This window comes from Haliotis cracherodii, unplaced genomic scaffold, assembly GCF_022045235.1.
Source record: "Haliotis cracherodii isolate W230 unplaced genomic scaffold, xgHalCrac1.p SCAF_2, whole genome shotgun sequence".
Lineage (NCBI taxonomy): Eukaryota > Metazoa > Mollusca > Gastropoda > Lepetellida > Haliotidae > Haliotis > Haliotis cracherodii.
This window is the reverse complement of record NW_027266275.1, coordinates 73,676,627-73,697,329: the sequence shown is the minus strand read 5'-3', so window position 1 is coordinate 73,697,329 and position 20,703 is coordinate 73,676,627. Positions and strand designations below refer to the sequence as shown.

Genomic DNA, 20,703 nt, shown 5'->3' with positions numbered 1-20,703 from the left:
CCTTAGTGTTACATTGAAATTGTATCTAGTACCTAAGTGTGAAATTCAAATTTTAACTTCTACCTAAGTGTTAAATTTAAATTGTATCCACTACGTGGGTGTTGAATTTAAATTGTATCTATTACCTTAGTGTTACATTCAAATTGTTTTACTACCTAAGTGTTAATATTCAAATTGTAACTTCTACATAAGTGTTTAATTGAAATTGTATCTACCACCTATGTGTTAAATTCAAATTAAGCCTACTACCTAATTGTTAAATTCAAATTGTATCTTCTACCTAAGTGTTAAAATCAAAATTTGTATCTAATATCTAAGTGTAAACTTCAAATTGTACCTTCTACCTTAGTGTTAATATTCGAATTGTATCTGCGACCTTTGTCTTATATTGTTTAATGAGATGTGTCGCTAATTCCAACAAACATGCATGTCGGGCAGATGTCCAACAGCTTCTCATATTGACAACTATTTCCCCTGTTACAGTGGTATTCAATTCATTGCAGACAGTTCACTATACAGCCATGAGGTCCGGCTAGGTATATCTTTCCGAAATGAAACTCCGTTGAACCAGCGCTATAGCAGATGACATTTGGTCGCTGTCTAGACCAGAACACGATCCAACAGCAGCAATGTGTAAGAAAAGAGACAATTCACCTATATATGGTCGTCTAATGACACTTGCTCAAAGTCGTTATCATGTTCTGACGATAGAGTAACGTCTGCACGATAGCCATAATGATCGAATTTCTCAGTTAATACAGTCGGAGACAGACACTATACCGAACATTATCTGCAACCCACACCTCATCGCTCTGACGCGCACCTGTTCTAGATGTCTTACCTGGAGATGGTGAACTAAAGAAGACAGTAAGCAATATTCTTGCTCAAACCTACACGTAGTAATCAATCGCAAATTGATACAAGTTGATATTACTTTGAACAATATCATATTTATAAAAATAATGTAAAGTAAGCTAACAAAGATTTTTTTTCAAATAAATACTTCAGGTTATACGATGGAAAGATGCATATATCAAGTTTATGCTGAAGTAGCGAGACAGTCGCAATCAAAAGTATGCTTGCACAACACGCCAAGACTGAAATAGACGTTAAACTTCAACTGCATATCACAATTTTAATTTCATCCAGGTCGGAGGGACTTGTGGTCACCATAACCCGCTATATATAGGCTTGTGTGCCGCGAATAGTACAAGTTGCTGATGTTGCGTTGAGCTAAAGTGCATTATCCTGTCAACACAAGGTATAAGCGGGCATCAAATCTTGAGCTACTTGAAAGAAATTGGTCTGTATGATATTTTTTAAATATATATGCATATGTAATTTTGAATATGTATAATTAGTTGCTTGTTTTTAAATTTGGAGTGATGCTTTTATTAACAAAGGTTATCAAAGGTTCTGCCGAATAGTTTAAAGTACCGTTAAGTACCACCCGTATAGCCCGTGTGTTAAACAGTTATAGATAATATTGTTATGCCTAAACATGTTCGATAAATTTGTTGTTAAATATAACTTCATGACTAAATTGTGTATATATCATCTTGTTCTCGTCGCTATATGGCTGAAATAATACCGATGCGACGTTAATATTAACCCACTCACTCACAAGGGACAACAATGGTTACTGATCTTCAAAAAACTCAAGGTCATATGCAAGGTGAACAGGAAATGACAAAATTAATAATCCCCACACTCCAACGATATACATATCACACGTATTACATATTAAACCTGGTTAAATGCTTGGAAGAACGTAACCATTTATGGAACAAACAATTATTCAGCGGGAGATGGGTCTTCGAAATAGACACCAGTGCTTCGATGTTCGATGAGCAATCGTTGCAACCATATAACCAACCTATCGTCTCTTAAACTTAAATTAGAGAGTGTATTTGTATACAACATTTATACATAAATGCATGACTTACCGGGAGGAGAAGACACGCAATCAACAAAATCACAGATCACTGAGCCAGACGACCGATTCCAACTGAAGACGGTTCTGACAAACATGATGAACTAGGGATCTGTTTTGACCTTGACTCCCAACGACGGAGGCAGTAAGACCTAGGCTACATTTGAATTCCTAGGTCACCTTGATATTAAGCGCGAGGACATAGGCTATGGACAGGATCTTACTCATGAATTCACGTGTGACCTTGACATAAGGCGCGAAGACATAGGCTATATACAACATGTTACTCGTGAATTCACGATTCACCGTAAAATTAGCTGTGAAGACAAGAGATATATACATAAATGTGTGACCCACCTTGATATTACGCGGGGGGACATAGCCTATGTGCAAGATAGATTTTGCTCAGGGATTGACATTAGGCGTGAAAACACACAAGCCTTTTCTCCAGAATTCACGACTTATCCTGACATGCGGGACCGCCGCCGTGGTCTAGTGGTAGAGCGTCCGCCCGGAGAGCGGAAGGTCCGGGGTTCGATCCCGGCCGGCCGCGCCATACCAAAAGACGTTAAAAGATGTGCGCTCGGCACTAAGGGGCTAAAGCAAGGACTGGTCGGCTCGGAGTCAGTATACTTTGTGTGATTGGGGTATTCATGTTAAACTGCGGCATGGTATCTCAGTGGGCTAGCACTATAAATCGGCATCAGTCCGGACTAGTTAAAGCAGACACACACACACACACACACACACACACACACACACACACACACACACGTCGCTATATAAGTGCAATAATCATGGACGCGACGTTAAACCCCATTTCACCCCACATGACATGCGGCGCGGCGACATGGGCAATATACAAGATTTTACTCATGAACTCAAGACTCTCCTTAGTATTAGACGCGATGACATAGGCTATATACAAGAATTTACTCATGAACTCACGACCAACTCTCCTTGGTATTAGGCGCGGAGACATGGGCTATATACAAGATTTTACTCATGAACTCACGACCAACTCTCCTTGGTATTAGGCGCGGAGACATGGGCTATATACAAGATTTTACTCATGAACTCACGACCAACTCTCCTTGGTATTAGGCGCGGAGACATGGGCTATATACAAGATTTTACTCATGAACTCACGACCAACTCTCCTTGGTATTAGGCGCGGAGACATGGGCTATATACAAGATTTTACTCATGAACTCACGACCAACTCTCCTTGGTATTAGGCGCGGAAACATGGACTATAAACAAGATTTTACTCATGAACTCACGACTTACCTTGATATTAGGCGCGAAGACATAGGCTATACACATGAATGGAATGGCGGGAAGGAAGAGGATGAGATATATGAGTTTGCGGAACCAGTTGAGCGACTGCAAGAATCCCATCTCAGAGCCGTACCAGATGCTAGTCATGTGTTGTTGACAGTTGGGGTGCGCCACGAACTGAAGACACAAAGAAGGTAAACAATGGAGTATACAGTTCCTAAACAATCCTGTCGTAAACAGTGGGGACTTATATACGCATGTACAGAGGACTGGCTGCCTGTAATGCTCTGCACCTGTGACATGCTGTCTTTGTATGCTCCATATCACAGGTGACTACCTACCTGCCGGTGTCTGGTCTATATAACACCCTTGTGTGACAAGCTGTCGGTGTCTGGTCTATATAACACCCAACGTGCCTAGCTGTCGGTGTCTGGTCTATATAACACCCCACGTGCCTAGCTGTCGGTGTCTGGTCTATATAACACCCAACGTGCCTAGCTGTCGGTGTCTGGTCTATATAACACCCCACGTGCCTAGCTGTCGGTGTCTGGTCTATATAACGTCCAACGTGACTACCTGCCTGTTTCTGGTCTATTTAACACCCTACGTGACAAGCTGTGTGTGTCTGGTCTATATAACACCCTTGCGTGACTAGATGCCGGTATCTGGTCTATATAACACCCCACGTGACTACCTGCCTGTGTCTGTTCTATAAAACACCCCACGTGACTACCTGCCTGTGTCTGGTCTATATAACACCCTTACGAGACTAGCTCTCGGTGTCTGGTCTGTATAACACCCAATGTGTCTACCTGTCGGTGTCTGGTCTATATAACACCCCACGTGACAAGCTGTCGGTGTCTGGTCTATATAACACCCCACGTGACAGCTGTCAGTGTCTGGTCTATATAATACCCAGCGTGACTAGAGGTCGGTGTCTGGTCTATACAACACCCCACCTGACTAGCTTTCGGTGTCTGGTCTATATAACACCCAACGTGACTAGCTGTCGGTGTCTGGTCTATATAACACCCAACGTGACTAGCTGTCGGTATCTTGTCTATATAACACCCCACGTAACAAGCTTTCGGTGTCTGGTCTATATAACACCCCACGTGACAGCTGTCAGTGTCTGGTCTATATAATACCCAGCGTGACTAGAGGTCGGTGTCTGGTCTATATAACACCCCACCTGACTAGCTTTCGGTGTCTGGTCTATATAACACCCAACGTGACTAGCTGTCGGTGTCTGGTCTATATAACACCCCACGTGACTAGCTTTCGGTGTCTGGTCTATACAACACCCCACGTAACTAGCTTTCGGTGTCTGGTCTATATAACACCCAACGTGACTAGCTGTCGGTATCTTGTCTATATAATACCCAGCGTGACTAGCTTTCGGTGTCTTGTCTATACAACACCCCACCTGACTAGCTTTCGGTGTCTGGTCTATATAACACCCAACGTGACTAGCTGTCGGTATCTGGTCTATATAACACCCCACATGACTAGCTTTCGGTGTCTGGTCTATATAACACCCCACGTAACTAGCTGTCGGTGTCTGGTCTATATAACACCCAACGTGACTAGCTGTCGGTATCTTGTCTATATAACACCCCACGTAACAAGCTTTCGGTGTCTGGTCTATATAACACCCCACGTGACAGCTGTCAGTGTCTGGTCTATATAATACCCAGCGTGACTAGAGGTCGGTGTCTGGTCTATACAACACCCCACCTGACTAGCTTTCGGTGTCTGGTCTATATAACACCCAACGTGACTAGCTGTCGGTGTCTGGTCTATATAACACCCAACGTGACTAGCTGTCGGTATCTTGTCTATATAACACCCCACGTAACAAGCTTTCGGTGTCTGGTCTATATAACACCCAACGTGACTAGCTGTCGGTATCTGGTCTATATAACACAACACGTGACTAGCTGCCGGTATCTGGTCTATGTAACACCCCACATAACTAGCTTTCGGTGTCTGGTCTATATAACACCCAACGTGACTAGCTGTCGGTACCTGGTCTATATAACCCAACACGTGACTAGCTGTCGGTATCTGGTCTATATAACACCCCACCTGACTAGCTGTAGGTATCTGGTCTATATAACACCCAACGTGACTAGCTGTCGGTGTCTGGTCTATATAACACCCAGCGTGACTAGCGGTCGGTGTCTGGTCTATACAACACCCCACCTGACTAGCTTTCGGTGTCTGGTCTATATAACATCCAACGTGACTAGCTGTCGGTATCTGGTCTATATAACACCCCACATGACTAGCTGTCGGTATCTGGTCTATATAACACCCCACGTGACTAGCTGTCGGTATCTGGTCTATATAACACCCCACCTGACTAGCTGTAGGTATCTGGTCTATATAACACCCCACGTGACTAGCTGTCGGTGTCTGGTCTATATAACACCCAGCGTGACTAGCGGTCGGTGTTTGGTCTATATAACACCCTGAAGTCACTAGTTGTCGGTGTCCGGTATCTATAATAACCCGCGTGGCCAGTTTCTGTGTCTACTCTATGTGACAACATATCAGTGTCTGCAAAATACCCCATGTCTCCGCACAGAGCAGCAGATTCCTATGTCCGCCCCTTCTACCAGCATGTATCTGCCATTCATAACACCCACTGTCTTTCTTCTATAAAACCCCATATGACAAGGTCACCCTGTATGCACTAAATGACACTCTTTATAGTTCCTAGCGAATTTCCTGATAAAGTCGCAATAGGCCCCGAAATATCACCCAGTTATGGCCTACTTACAGGCAGGTCAAGCAAAGTTGATCAAGATTAAAATCAAATTTGAAAAAGTGGATGACGAACGTTCAGGGCAGAATAAGATTGAGAATTATGATGAACGGTATTCATGTGTTGCTGTGTGGAGTGCCTCCATCAAGTTATTGTGTTCCTACTGCAACAATCAGACGGTGTTTGTCTGCTGCCAGGCCCCAAGTCAGGGCTCAAGCGGTTGATTACAGGTCGCTCTATGACAAATCACATACACAGCCAAATCTATTCTTCTTGGGCTGCCATCGAATTTTCTTTTTTAGAAGAAATAGAAATGTTATTAGAGAAGTTGTGTTATCAGCGAGTATGTGCAGCAATGTGAGTGCGCTGAGGAGCACGGGGCGGAGTGGGAACTATATTTCACTCTTGTGATAACAGTAATCCCTGTGTATTGATTGTGCACAGGGAGCATCGCTACAGATAAATGGCCTCAAGTCGGAGCCGCGCCTGTCAGCTGGGGTATCGGAAGCTAGTCAGGCGTGAATACTGGACTACAGCAGAGCAGGGAGGGACGAGAAGGGGTTAAAAACTGTATGAGGCTGTTTCGATATGTCCACTGTTTGAGAATTTGTGTACGGGCTTCGTGGGGAAGTTCTGTTTTTTATGCACAATATATGGGATTTCATATGTCTTCCTACGCCAACAGCTTTTTGTCCATCTGAATGTCCTTTATGTGTCGGTCTCTATGCCAACACCTGTTGGATCATCTAAGGCCCCTTGTGTGTCGCTCTCTTTGCCAACACCTGTTTGTCCATCTAATGCCCCTTGTGTGTCGCTCTCTATGCCAACACCTGTTTGTCCATCTAAGGCCCCTTGTGTGTCGCTCTCTATGCGAACACCTGTTTGTCCATCTAATGCCCTCTGTGTGTCGCTCTCTATGCCAACACCTGTTTGTCCATCTAAGGCCCCTTGTGTGTCGCTCTCTATGCCAACACCTGTTTGTCCATCTAATGCCCCTTGTGTGTCGCTCTCTATGCCAACACCTGTTTGTCCATCTAATGCCCTTTGTGTGTCGCTCTCTATGCCAACACCTGTTTGTCCATCTAATGCCCCTTGTGTGTCGCTCTCTATGCCAACACCTGTTTGTCCATCTAATGCCCCTTGTGTGTCGCTCTCTATGCGAACACCTGTTTGTCCATCTAATGCCCTCTGTGTGTCGCTCTCTATGCGAACACCTGTTTGTCCATCTAATGCCTTTTGTGTGTCGCTCTCTATGCCAACACCTGTTTGTCCATCTAAGGCCCTCTGTGTGTCGCTCTCTATGCGAACACCTGTTTGTCCATCTAATGCCCTTGTGTGTCGCTCTCTTTGCCAACACCTGTTTGTCCATCTAATGCCCCTTGTGTGTCGCTCTCTATGCCAACACCTGTTTGTCCATCTAAGGCCCCTTGTGTGTCGCTCTCTATGCCAACACCTGTTTGTCCATCTAATGCCCTCTGTGTGTCGCTCTCTATGCGAACACCTGTTTGTCCATCTAATGCCCTCTGTGTGTCGCTCTCTATGCGAACACCTGTTTGTCCATCTAATGCCCCTGTGTGTCGTTCTCTATGCCAGCACCTGTTTGTCCATCTAATGCCAACTGTATGTCGCTCTCTATGCCAACACCTGTTTGTCCATCTAATGCCCCTTGTGTGTCGGTCTCTATGGCAAAACCTGTTTGTCATCGACTGCCCCCTGTGTGTCGCTCTCTGTGCCAACACCTGTTTGTCCATCTGAATGTCTCCTGTGTTTCGCTCTCTATGCCAACTCCTGTTTGTCCCTCTGAATGTCTCCTGTGTGTCGCTCTCTATGCCAACACCTGTTTGTCCATCTAATGCCCCTTGTGTGTCGCTCTCTATGCCAACACCTGTTTGTCCATCTAATGCCCCTTGTGTGTCGCTCTCTATGCGAACACCTGTTTATCCATCTAATGCCCCCTGTGTGTCGCTCTCTATGCCAACACCTGTTGGATCATCTAATGCCTCCTGTATGTCGCTCTCAATGCCAACACCTGTTTGTCCATCTAATGCCTCCTGTGTGTCGCTCTCAATGCCAACACCTGTTGGATCATCTAATGCCTCCTGTATGTCGCTCTCAATGCCAACACCTGTTTATCCATCTAATGCCCCCTGTGTGTCGCTCTCTATGCCAACACCTGTTGGATCATCTAATGCCTCCTGTATGTCGCTCTCAATGCCAACACCTGTTTGTCCATCTAATGCCTCCTGTGTGTCGCTCTCAATGCCAACACCTGTTGGATCATCTAATGCCTCCTGTATGTCGCTCTCAATGCCAACACCTGTTTATCCATCTAATGCCCCCTGTGTGTCGCTCTCTATGCCAACACCTGTTGGATCATCTAATGCCTCCTGTATGTCGCTCTCAATGCCAACACCTGTTTGTCCATTTAATGCCTCCTGTGTGTCGCTCTCTAAGCCAACACCTGTTTGTCCATCTAAGGACCCCTGTATGTCGCTCTCTATGCCAAAACCTGTTTGTCCATCTAATGCCCCTTGTGTGTCGCTCTCTAAGCCAACACCTGTTTGTCCATCTAAGGACCCCTGTATGTCGCTCTCTATGCCAACACCTGTTTGTCCATCTAATGCCCCTTGTGTGTCGGTCTCTATGCCAACACCTGTTTGTCCATCTAATGCCCCTGTGTGTCGGTCTCTATGCCAACACCTGTTTGTCCATCTAATGTCCCCTTGTGTGTCGCTCTCTATGCCAACACCTGTTTATCCATCTAATGCCCCCTGTGTGTCGCTCTTTATGCCAACACCTGTTTTATCAATCTAATGCCCCATTTCTATATCGCTAGTCACTCCACCTACCTTCTTTTCCTCATACCGGATAGCCTGCTTGAGTCTGGCCAGGGGGTCCCGCTGGGTGGTCTCCCCACTCTCACTGAGCACAGCCTCCACCTCCTGGGTGCCCCGACACAAGTCCATCAGCTCACAGGCGAAGTTCATACACTGCTCCACCATGCCCAGGTACTCGTTCTGCAACACATCGGTCACAATGCAAGCACGTGTTGAGAGACGGGCCTCAGTCCACAACACCCTCACAGACCACTCACATCAAACCACATCCCACGACTTGCCTTATAAGGTCATATTGTCGAGACTGAGGACATTTAAACCACGATCCAAGAATCAGATTTCATGACAATTAACGGTAAATCCAGGTATTTCAAGACAACAATGATTGACGCAATTTAATTTTTTTGCATAATTTGGGAGATACGGGGAAAGGGGCGCAAGCAGTTTCCTTGTTTTGTGGAGAAGTATGTAATAATGAGTGCAGATAAACCCAGGTGACTGCTCACAGAATGTTTCCCTAAGAACATATTAACATTTCTCTCCCGGCAACGGAACTGACATTTCGGATGTAGATTTGCTCAAGCTAATTTCCTAGGTTAGCGTGACTCGCTTAACGCTGCCAGCAGTTGATATCACAGCACACAGTTATACCATTCCAATTACTAAACAGTCTACAGAGTGGATACATGTCCAAATATTAATTTTAAAAAAGAATAAAATGCACACTTCATTAAAGTTTAATTGCGTGTCAACATCACAAGGGTCGAGCATGGTTTTTGGGTTGTGTAAGATTTGATGCCTACAAAGAGGCGAAAACAGTTGTCCCACACTCCGGGGACCGAAACAACTTTCTTTACATAAATATGATTCTAATAAAATTCTAACAATTCATTTTGAGAATCTGTACAATATTTACGAAATTAGAATTGTTTTAAAATCGCGTCATGGTCCATCCGTCTGCAGACAAACCCCAGAAATAAACGTCATATCGTCGAATTCGTCAGCGATCATTCTTTGATGCTGCCAGTTCGGCGTCTTCCCATGTTACTGGAACCACAGACAATGGTCGTATCGCTTGTAACACTTTAATTGAAACCAGTACCAGCAACACGTGATGCTTGCAGTCCTCAGTTATGTTTCTCACATCACGTGATCTTTGGCAGCATGTACCTATTCCGTGACCCGAGACAATCCATGTCAATGCCGAACCCCGACGTTGTCTGTCAATGTTGGCTCCTAACAGTCAATATTAACCCCAAACAATAACTGTCAAAGTATAGAGAGTAGAATTCCATTAATTACGGTAGAACCAGATTCTATTAGTTCCTAAATGTCGCGGTTCACATCTTGTTAAAACCAGAATTAATATGTCGCTGTATGGCAGATTAATATTGTACTGTCGTAAGTAATAATGTACGGCTTATCCCGATTTATGTGTCTTCACGCGTCACAATAGGGCAGGCTTTATTTGTTATTCCGCTACCTAACTTCGCCATGCCGCAGCTCAGCGAACTGATCGTTACCTCATCAGCCGAGCCACATCAGAGGCCTTCTGAGATGCACGGGATGGTGACGAACGCATAGATCATAGACATGTGATAGAGTCGAACGCATAGCTAAGACACTTGGGACGGAGGGGAAGCAAAGTTAAAACACATGGGATGGGGACGAACGCATATGTCACAGACACATGGGATGGAGACGAAGGCATAGCTCACAGACATGTGGGATGGAGAGAAACGAATAGGTCAAAGACACATTGGGATGGAGACGAACGCATAGCTCACAGACACATGGGAAGGAGACAACGCATATGTCACAGACACATGGGATGGAGACGAAGGCATAGCTCACAGACATGTGGGATGGAGAGAAACGAATAGGTCACAGACACATGGGATGGAGACGAAGGCATAGCTCACAGACATGTGGGATGGAGAAGAACGCATAGCTCACAGACACATGGGAAGGAGACGAACGCATAGCTCACAGACACATTTGATGGAGATGAACGCATAGCTCACAGACATGTGGGATGGAGAAGAACGCATAGGTCAAAGACACATTGGGATGGAGACGAACGCATAGGTCACAGACACATGGGAAGGAGACGAACGCATATGTCACAGACACATGGGATGGAGACGAACGCATAGCTCACAGACATGTGGGATGGAGAAGAACGCATAGGTCACAGACACATGGGATGGAGACGAACGCATAGCTCACAGACACATTTGATGGAGACGAACGCATAGGTCAAAGACACATGGAATGGAGACGAAGGCATATGTCACAGACATGGGAAGGAGACGAACACATAGCTCAGAAACATGGGATGGAGACGAACGCATAGCTCACAGACACATGGGATGGAGACGAACGCATATGTCACAGACACATGGGATGGAGACGAACGCATAGCTCACAGACACATGGGATGGAGACGAACGCATAGCTCACAGACATGTGGGATGGAGACGAACGCATAGCTCACAGACACATGGGAAGGAGACGAACGCATAGCTCACAGACACATGTGATGGAGATGAACGCAAAGGTCACAGACACATGGAATGGAGACGAAGGGATATGTCACAGACATGGGAAGGAGACGAACGCATTGCTCACAGACACATGGGATGGAGACGAACGCATAGCTCAAAGACATGTGGGATGGAGACGAACGCATAGGTCACAGACACATGGGATGGAGACGAACGCATAGGTCACAGACACATTTGATAGAGACGAACGCATAGCTCACAGACATGTGGGATGGAGACGAACGCATAGCTCACAGACACATGGGAAGGAGACGAACGCATAGGTCACAGACACATTTGATGGAGACGAACGCATAGCTCACGGACACATGGGATGGAGACGAACGCGTAGCTCACAGTCACATGGGATAAAGACGAACACCTATGTCACAGACACATGAAATTGACACGAATGCATGAGGTACAGACACATATATATCGTGAAGGGAACAAATAGGGACTAAAGATACAATAACACACACGTGGAACACAGACAGATGACATTTGCACACGTGACAATGTACTTGCCAAACATAATTCAATCATATCGCACGTGGACGAGACATACCATCAAAGCATTTTACAGAAGTCACGTGAAGACGCAGATCAATACGCGCAATTTACTCGCTATACCGCTCGGTTCTATCGCTGTGTGGCTACAGGCCAGAAGTGTGTGTGGGGGGTGAGGGTGGGGGGTGGGGGTGTGCGTGAGCTAAGTAGAGGTATTTGCAGGTACATGCAATAAACAAACCGCCCTGCACCGCCATTTCCTGAACACTTCAAAAGTCTTTATACCCCACCGGGAACGTCCAGCCTAAAACCATTATTTCCAGTCATTGACCTTCATAAAGCCAACAGTGCAACAGTAACTGCCAGAGAATGATACAAGCTTGTTTCACAATAACCTCAAAAGTGACCTTGACCGTTGACAAACATGACACCAACATTTGATATTGTAGCAACTCTGAAGCTTCATGCCCGTACGGAGGTTACCGTGCATCAGAAGAATTCAATTATTCAGCCGTATTTTACAATTACTAAATAAACGCTGACCTTTCCGTTTCACGTATTGTGACAAAAATCATTTCAGAGCAGTGCCTCATCCTAGAGAAGGCACACAGCTTAGTCTGTGGATCATGACACGAGTCAATTATGTAGCCAGTCTATACATTCCCTCCGTCCACAAACACGCATTCATAAATGCAACACGCGTCACTCCCTCCATTTACCGCTACTAAATACTCCGGTTCGAATATGTAGTCTAGAAACTAGGAGCACATTTATAAGTCTCAAAATGTCCCGTAGTTGGTTGGGGAGCGCCCTGGGGCTGAAGATACTATTAATTGGGCTACCATACGAACGGAGGAGCTGGCGAGTAAACACTATTATTCATTTTTTTTCAAAGTATGTCAGTTTGGTGGGAGAGGAAATCCCCAAATTATGCAAATTATAGGCATTTAACACTTTGGTGAAGCAGGGAGCACAGGTATGGTGCTGATAAACCTAGGAATATAACCAGGACTGATATGGGATTCGAACCCACGATAATAGGTTTCTTGCATGAGCGAATTGCGGCGCCTCAATGACTGGGACACCCTAAAACCCCAGCAAGCGAGTAATGGTAATGGATGTTCATGTTGTATAGTTGCGAAATCTGCTTCCACTGACAACACCATGGCGATCAAAGGGGGCAATATAAACTTTGCTTTTAAATTGCCTGTTGAATATGCAAACTTCTCCTTTGAATCGCCTTTCTTGTTTCCGAGTTCACGGAGTTGGGTTCGCGCATTTACTGGTATAAAAATACAGCTCAGCCGTTTCATATTGATTGTTGAAATTAATTACTTATATTGCATGAATTTAGCCGTTTTCTATACAGGTTGCGAAGTGAAGCTCCCTGGGGACGTACGAACGTCGCTATGATAACGATGTAGTATTGACAAATATGTGTACGCACGTCGTAGTGCTGGCAAATTTATGTACATACGCCGTAGCATTGCCAAATATTAATAAGCACATCGTATCATTGACAAATGTATGAACGTACATCATAGTATTGACAAATGTATGAACGTACATCCTAGTATTGACAAATGTATGTACATACATCTTGGTATTGACAAATGTATGAACGTACATCCAAGTATTAATAAATGTATGTACGTACATCCTAGTATTGACAAATGTATGTACGTACATCCTAGTATTGACAAATGTATGAACGTACATCATAGTATTAATAAATGTATGTACGTACATCATAGTATTGACAAATGTATGTACGTACATCCTAGTATTGACAAATGTATGAACGTACATCATAGTATTAATAAATGTATGTACGTACATCCTAGTATTGACAAATGCATGTACGTACATCCTAGTATTGACAAATGTATGTACGTACATCCTAGTATTGACAAATGTATGAACGTACATCCTAGTATTGACAAATGCATGTACGTACATCCTAGTATTGACAAATGCATGTACGTACATCCTAGTATTGACAAATGTATGTACGTACATCCTAGTATTGACAAATGTATGAACGTACATCATAGTATTGATAAATGTATGTACGTACATCCTAGCATTGACAAATGCATGTACGTACATCCTAGTATTGACAAATGTATGTACGTACATCCCAGTATTGACAAATGTATGTACGTACATCCCAGTATTGACAAATGTATGTACGTACATCCTAGTATTGACAAATGTATGAACGTACATCATAGTATTAATAAATGTATGTACGTACATCATAGTATTGGCAAATGTATGTACGTACATCCTAGTATTGACAAATGTATGAACGTACATCATAGTATTAATAAATGTATGTACGTACATCCTAGTATTGACAAATGCATGTACATACATCATAGTATTGACAAATGTATGTACGTACATCCTAGTATTGACAAATGTATGAACGTACATCCTAGTATTGACAAATGCATGTACGTACATCCTAGTATTGACAAATGCATGTACGTACATCCTAGTATTGACAAATGTATGTACGTACATCCTAGTATTGACAAATGTATGAACGTACATCATAGTATTAATAAATGTATGTACGTACATCCTAGCATTGACAAATGCATGTACGTACATCCTAGTATTGACAAATGTATGTACGTACATCCCAGTATTGACAAATGTATGTACGTACATCCCAGTATTGACAAATGTATGTACGTACATCCTAGTATTGATAAATGTATGTACGTACATCCTAGTATTGATAAATGTATGTACGTACATCCTAGTATTGATATACGTATGTACGTACATCCTAGTATTGATATACGTATGTACGTACATCATAGTATTGATATACGTATGTACGTACATCATAGTATTGATAAATGTAAGTACCTACATCCTAGTATTGTAAAATGTATCTTCTTATACAAATGTTGACAAATATGTGTATGTAAATAGAAGCATTGTCTATATATACAACTCAAAAGATGTTAAAGAAAATCCGATTATTTCACAGTTCTATAGTTTATCTGTCATGGCAGTAGTGTATCTGTAGGGACATTGTCACGCTGACATCTGTTTATACGGACGTCGTAGCACTGACAAATGTATTCACGGACATTGATGTGTCGACAAATGAATATACGACATCGTTTATGTAATCCTATCAAATGTTTATTTTGCATACATCCTAATTATCTCCTACCATGTACAATTCAGGTATAGTCACTCTGCGATGAAGATCCGGGGAAGAGTAGGTCTTCAGCAACCCATTCTTGCCGTAACAGGCGACTACCCTTGTCGTAAGAGGAGACTAACGAGATCGAGTGGTCAGGCTCGCTGACTTGGTTGATGCATGTATCGTATACGTTGGTCGATGCTCATGATGTCAATCACTGGATTGTCTGGACCAGACTCGATTGTTTACAGACCGCCGTCACGTAGCTGGAAAAATGCTGAATGCACTCTCCGATGATTCGTCTCAGCTGAACACATCCTGCATGTGAGGCGTCCCTGTGGTATAAGTGGCGAGTGTAGCGCGATGACTCAGTCAGTGTGAGGACACGGGGTGCTGTCGCTTGGCTGAGATTTACGCGGACGCAGGACAAAGGTGCAGTGTAGGGTACCACTTTATTAGGTTCCATCATGTCCGACCGCTTTGGCTTCACGGACTCCCTTAACTGAGTTTCATTAGGGTTCTACCAGGCGTTGAAGATGTTCTGTGCTGGTGGCCGGCGTAGGATTGATGAACTGTGCTGGCGGGCGGGCGGGGCCAGCCATGTATCAACCTTACACTGCACAGGCTGAACCAGTGCTGGCGTTGATGGCGCTATAATGATTACAGCGCCGACGCCTGGACCAGGTAAACAGTGAATAATTACTTAATCAGTGATTTACTGTTTCCTTTTAAGTTTTTTTTTCTTCTTCATTCACCCCTTCCTTCTTTCTGTTATTCTTTCTTTCTCATATCAAAATCGTAATTCTCTACCACTGACATCGTAGGACTGTGAGAAGAAAACCCGATCTAATTAATACGTACAAAGTGTTATTCCGATATAAACCTCAGCCCTCTTACATATACATCATAGGACTCTGACATTAACTTTAGCTCTCTTACATTTACGTCGCAAGACTCTGATATTAACTTTAGCTCTCTTACATTTACATCGCAAGACTCTAATATTAACCTTAGCTCCCTTACATTTACATCGTAGGACTCTGATATTAACCTTAGCTCCCTTACATTTACATCGTAGGACTCTGATATTAACCTTAGCTCCCTTACATTTACATCGTAGGACTCTGATATTAACCTTAGCTCCCTTACATTTACATCGTAGGACTCTGACATTAACTTTAGCTCTCTTACATTTACATCGCAGGACTCTGATAATAACCTTGGCTCTCTTACATTTACGTCGTGGAGCTCTGATAATAACCTTAGCTCTCTTACATTTACATCGTAGACCTCTTATATTAACTTTAGCTATCTTACATTTCCATCGCAGGACTCTGATATTAACTTTAGCCCTCTTACATTTACATCGTGGAGCTCTGATAATAACCTTATCTCTCATACATTTACATCGTAGGACTCTGATAATAACCTTAGAGCTCTCTTACATTTGCATCGAAGATCTCTGATATCAACCATAGCTCTCATACATTTACATAGTGGAGCGCTGATATCAGCCTTCACTATCACATTCAAATCGTAGACCTCTGATAGCCGTAGCTACCGAACAGTTTTCTTCGTAGAACTGATATTAACCTTAGCTCTCTTACATTTACATCGTAGGACTCTTATATTAGCCTTAGCTAATGTCCTAACGGGTCCTAGCACTGGTTCTAACATCACGTGTGTCAGATCTTAAGTCCTAGCTTTGGTACTGAAGTCCTAGCTCTCTAAACCAGTCGCAGCTCAAGTCCGAGTCGTGAAACTCATGTTCCATCTCCAATATTCAATACCAGTTATGTTATCCTGCTATTTTTATCGTTATTGTTTATTGATCTTTTCAAAACTTGTGGCTTTGACTGAACGTTCACGAACATACAGAAATTCTGCAAGCCACTAACTGGTGCTGAGCACGGCTCACTTGTCACAGACGCAGGATGGATGTCGTTAGATCCCGCTCAGAAAGACATAGAAGAGACGCTTTGTTCAGACACGCTCACATTACAGGCGTTTCCGCCGCTCATCTGGAGGTTCCATGTCCCAGAACTGATGTCGACGACGTTGTGGATGTGTTTTACTCTAGACGTATGATAGATAGAAGGCACATCTCCCGCGAACTACTCCCACGTGGGACCTATGCTATGAATAAAAATCATATTAGTTTATTTAGAAAACTGCTCAGCCTAACAAACTCGTCCCGGAAACATTTTCAATGACGATCACACAGATAAAAGAGTTCTGCTGACTTCAAAGCTGCTGGCACTTATCTCAAATATTAAGTGTCAATGACCTTTAGAAGAGATTTTAAAATACAATGTTTTATCGAGAATGTGAAAGGGTAATGCACTCTGGTACTCGTATAGTTTAGTGGAAGAGGAGTAACCCACCGCTCGTCACACCGGGTACATAGTGTTGTTATTTAAGGATTGACTGTATATTTTTTTCGGTTCATTGAGGTATGAATCGAAAAACCGATGTACAAACTGTATGAGTCCGCGTAGCGGATTCTTACAAAAGTTTGCACATCTGTTTTTCGAGATTTGAGATAAGTGCCAGCAGCTTTGAAGTCAGCAGAACTCTTTTATCTGTGTGAGCCTGCACATTTGCTGTTTCATTCGTTCTAGGCCTTCTGTTTCAAAGGGTAGTTTGGACAATGAATATGCATGAAAGTCGCTAAATGTCCTGTGCATGACGATACACGTGAGCAGAAAGGGAATTCCCTCGACTGTAATATTGGGATTCCCCGACATTCCGCAGTAATAAAAGTAGTGCGCCGCAGTGGTCGTGGTTTATTGTTTTACATTCATTGTGAAATAAATGCAATAACACGTGACCAATTCAGCTAATCAGAATGGAGTAATTTCCATGAACACAACGAAATGGTGTGACGTCATCGTCAATAAATACAAGTGGTGAGACGGCACGAACAGTGTTGAAGTGAGTGTTCGTGTAGAATGTCATCCCGACTGCATTGTTCGTGTATCATGTTATCACGACTGGGGTGTTCGTGTGTCATGTTATCACGGCTGGGGTGTTCGTGTATCATGTTATCACGGCTGGGGTGTTCATGTATCATGTTATCACAGCTGAGGTGTTCTTGTGTCATGTTATCACAGCTGAGGTGTTCGTGTGTCATGTTATCACGGCTGGGGTGTTCGTGTGTCATGTTATCACAGCTGGGGTGTTCGAGTGTCATGTTATCACGGCTGGGGTGTTCGTGTGTCATGTTATCACAGCTGGGGTGTTCGTGTGTCATGTTATCACGGCTGGGATGTTCGTGTGTCGTGTTATCACAGCTGGGGTGTTCTTGTGTCATGTTATCAAGGCTGGGGTGTTCGTGTGTCATGTTATCACAGCTGGGATGTTCGTGTGTCGTGTTATCACAGCTGGGGTGTTCTTGTGTCATGTTATCACAGCTGGGGTGTTCTTGTGTTATGTCATCCCGACTGCGGTGTTCTTGTGAAATGTTATCACAGCTGGGATGTTCTTGTGTCAAGTTATCATGACTGGGGTGTTCGTGTATCATGTTATCACGGTTTGGATGTTCGTGTATCATGCCATCCAAACTGCGGTGTTCTTGTGACATGTTATCACACCTGGGATGTTCGTGTATCATGCCATCCAAACTGCGGTGTTCTTGTGACATGTTATCACAGCTGGGATGTTCGTGTATCATGCCATCCAAACTGCGGTGTTCTTGTGACATGTTATCACAGCTGGGATGTTCGTGTATCATGCCATCCAAACTGCGGTGTTCTTGTGACATGTTATCACACCTGGGATGTTCGTGTATCATGCCATCCAAACTGCGGTGTTCTTGTGACATGTTATCACACCTGGGATGTTCGTGTATCATGCCATCCAAACTGCGGTAATCTTGTGACATGTTATCACACCTGGGATGTTCGTGTATCATGCCATCCAAACTGCGGTGTTCTTGTGACATGTTATCACACCTGGGATGTTCGTGTATCATGCCATCCAAACTGCGGTGTTCTTGTGACATGTTATCACAGCTGGGATGTTCGTGTATCATGCCATCCAAACTGCGGTGTTCTTGTATCACGTTATCTCAATTAGGGTGTTCTTGAGGCATGTCATCCCGACTGGGGTGTTCTTGTATCACGTTAGGGTGTTCTTGGGGCATGTCATCCCGACGGGGGTGTTCTTGAAACCATGAGAAATAGACAATAGTTTTCATAATAATGTCCCTGAATTTAAAGAGCCTTTTCAGAATTAATCAAATCTGGTATTGCTAAGTAAGTTCCTATGAAATATTCTTCACGAGATACATCCCTGAAAAAGGAAATACAAATACTTTTATGCTTATTCATATACGTTAGAGATGACCAGGCAGGTTGTATAATTGTATTAGTTGTTGCAGATATACTTCCGAGGCTCCCTCGCGGACCGGCGTCTTGGTGTGTAGTATCAAGATTTGCATCAAAAGTAGAGACTGTCTGAAAGCGGTGAAACCAGGGGTGTCTCCACGCTCTTTACGTGTGGTGACATTCCATCTCATTTTACATAATGTTCCTCATTTAGAATAATACTTCTCATGTTGTATAATAATTTCTCACTAACATGGCAGCTATTATTTCACTGTGCGGCATGATGAAGTAATATATTCTCCAGGGGGGTTCCCACGTGGCCATGGGTCATTCCAGGTTCCCGGGGAGGGTGATGGGTGGGGCTTCATTTACAGAATATACCTACGGGACGGTATCTCTACGTGTATGATCTCCCGATGAGTGAGTGAGTGAGTGAGTGAGTGTGTGAGTGAGTGAGTGAGTGAGTGAGTGAGTGAGTGTGTGAGTGAGTGAGTGAGTGAGTGAGTGAGTGAGTGAGTGAGTGAGTGAGTGAATGAATGAATGAGTGAGTGAGTGAGTGAGTGAGTTTTCACACTGCTTTTAGCAATATTCAAGCAATATCACGGCGGGGGACACCAGAAATGAGCTTCACACAATGCACCCATGTGGGAAATTGAACCTGCTTAACCCACCTGACAAGCCCACTGCTTCCCGTATACCAACAATTGCTATATAGAGAGGATACTTGTATTTTCTTGTCGAATAACATGGTTACACTGAATGACCTTAAAATATTGAGTGAGATGAAAATGTTCACGAGTGGCGCAAGTCACCTGGTGAGCTAAACACATGTTCGGCCAGAAAGGACAAGGTCAAGGTCAAGGTCGGATAAAGGACATTTTTGGCCCACGGGATCTGCATGATTTAATATTGAGCTGATCTGACAACACTCTGCACAAGTAAGGATAAAAAGTTCGAAATATCGGCTCGTTTCACTGATTTTAGCCACACTATGTATTTCATCATGCCAAAAGTGCAAACTGTGCGCGAGCTGTGAGAAAGAAACACGGACAGCCGTCGGCCACTGGAACATGTCTGATGACGTCATACCAAACGTTTTCCGCAAGATATAAATTTGGCATCCCCAATGGGCAAAGTGCGGTTCTTATCCTGTCTCATCTTCTGCTATTCATTGTGTATTTTCTTGCTGATCTTCGCGATCTTTCTCTGAAAACCATAGTGTCCCTGGGGCAGACTGAAATAGTTTCGGCATACAGTATTATTTCACTCGAGTGAGGTATTTTTATATATATTCTTAAACATATCATCAATAAATGCATAATAAATCGG

At 43.6% G+C, this 20,703-nt stretch overlaps 1 protein-coding gene across 3 annotated transcripts in view; it reads right to left on the bottom strand.

Moving 5' to 3' along the window:
• Nucleotides 1–20,703, bottom strand: part of LOC139469619 (short transient receptor potential channel 7-like) — a 177,458-nt gene that overhangs the window by 41,559 nt on the left and 115,196 nt on the right. For all 3 annotated transcript variants that reach the window (XM_071251841.1, XM_071251839.1, XM_071251840.1), the window contains 2 exons: nucleotides 8,834–9,001; nucleotides 3,224–3,391 (listed from right to left, as the gene is read on the bottom strand). In XM_071251841.1, coding sequence (XP_071107942.1) covers nucleotides 3,224–3,391; nucleotides 8,834–9,001 — 336 coding nt within the window. The remainder of the gene's footprint in view (nucleotides 1–3,223; nucleotides 3,392–8,833; nucleotides 9,002–20,703) is intronic.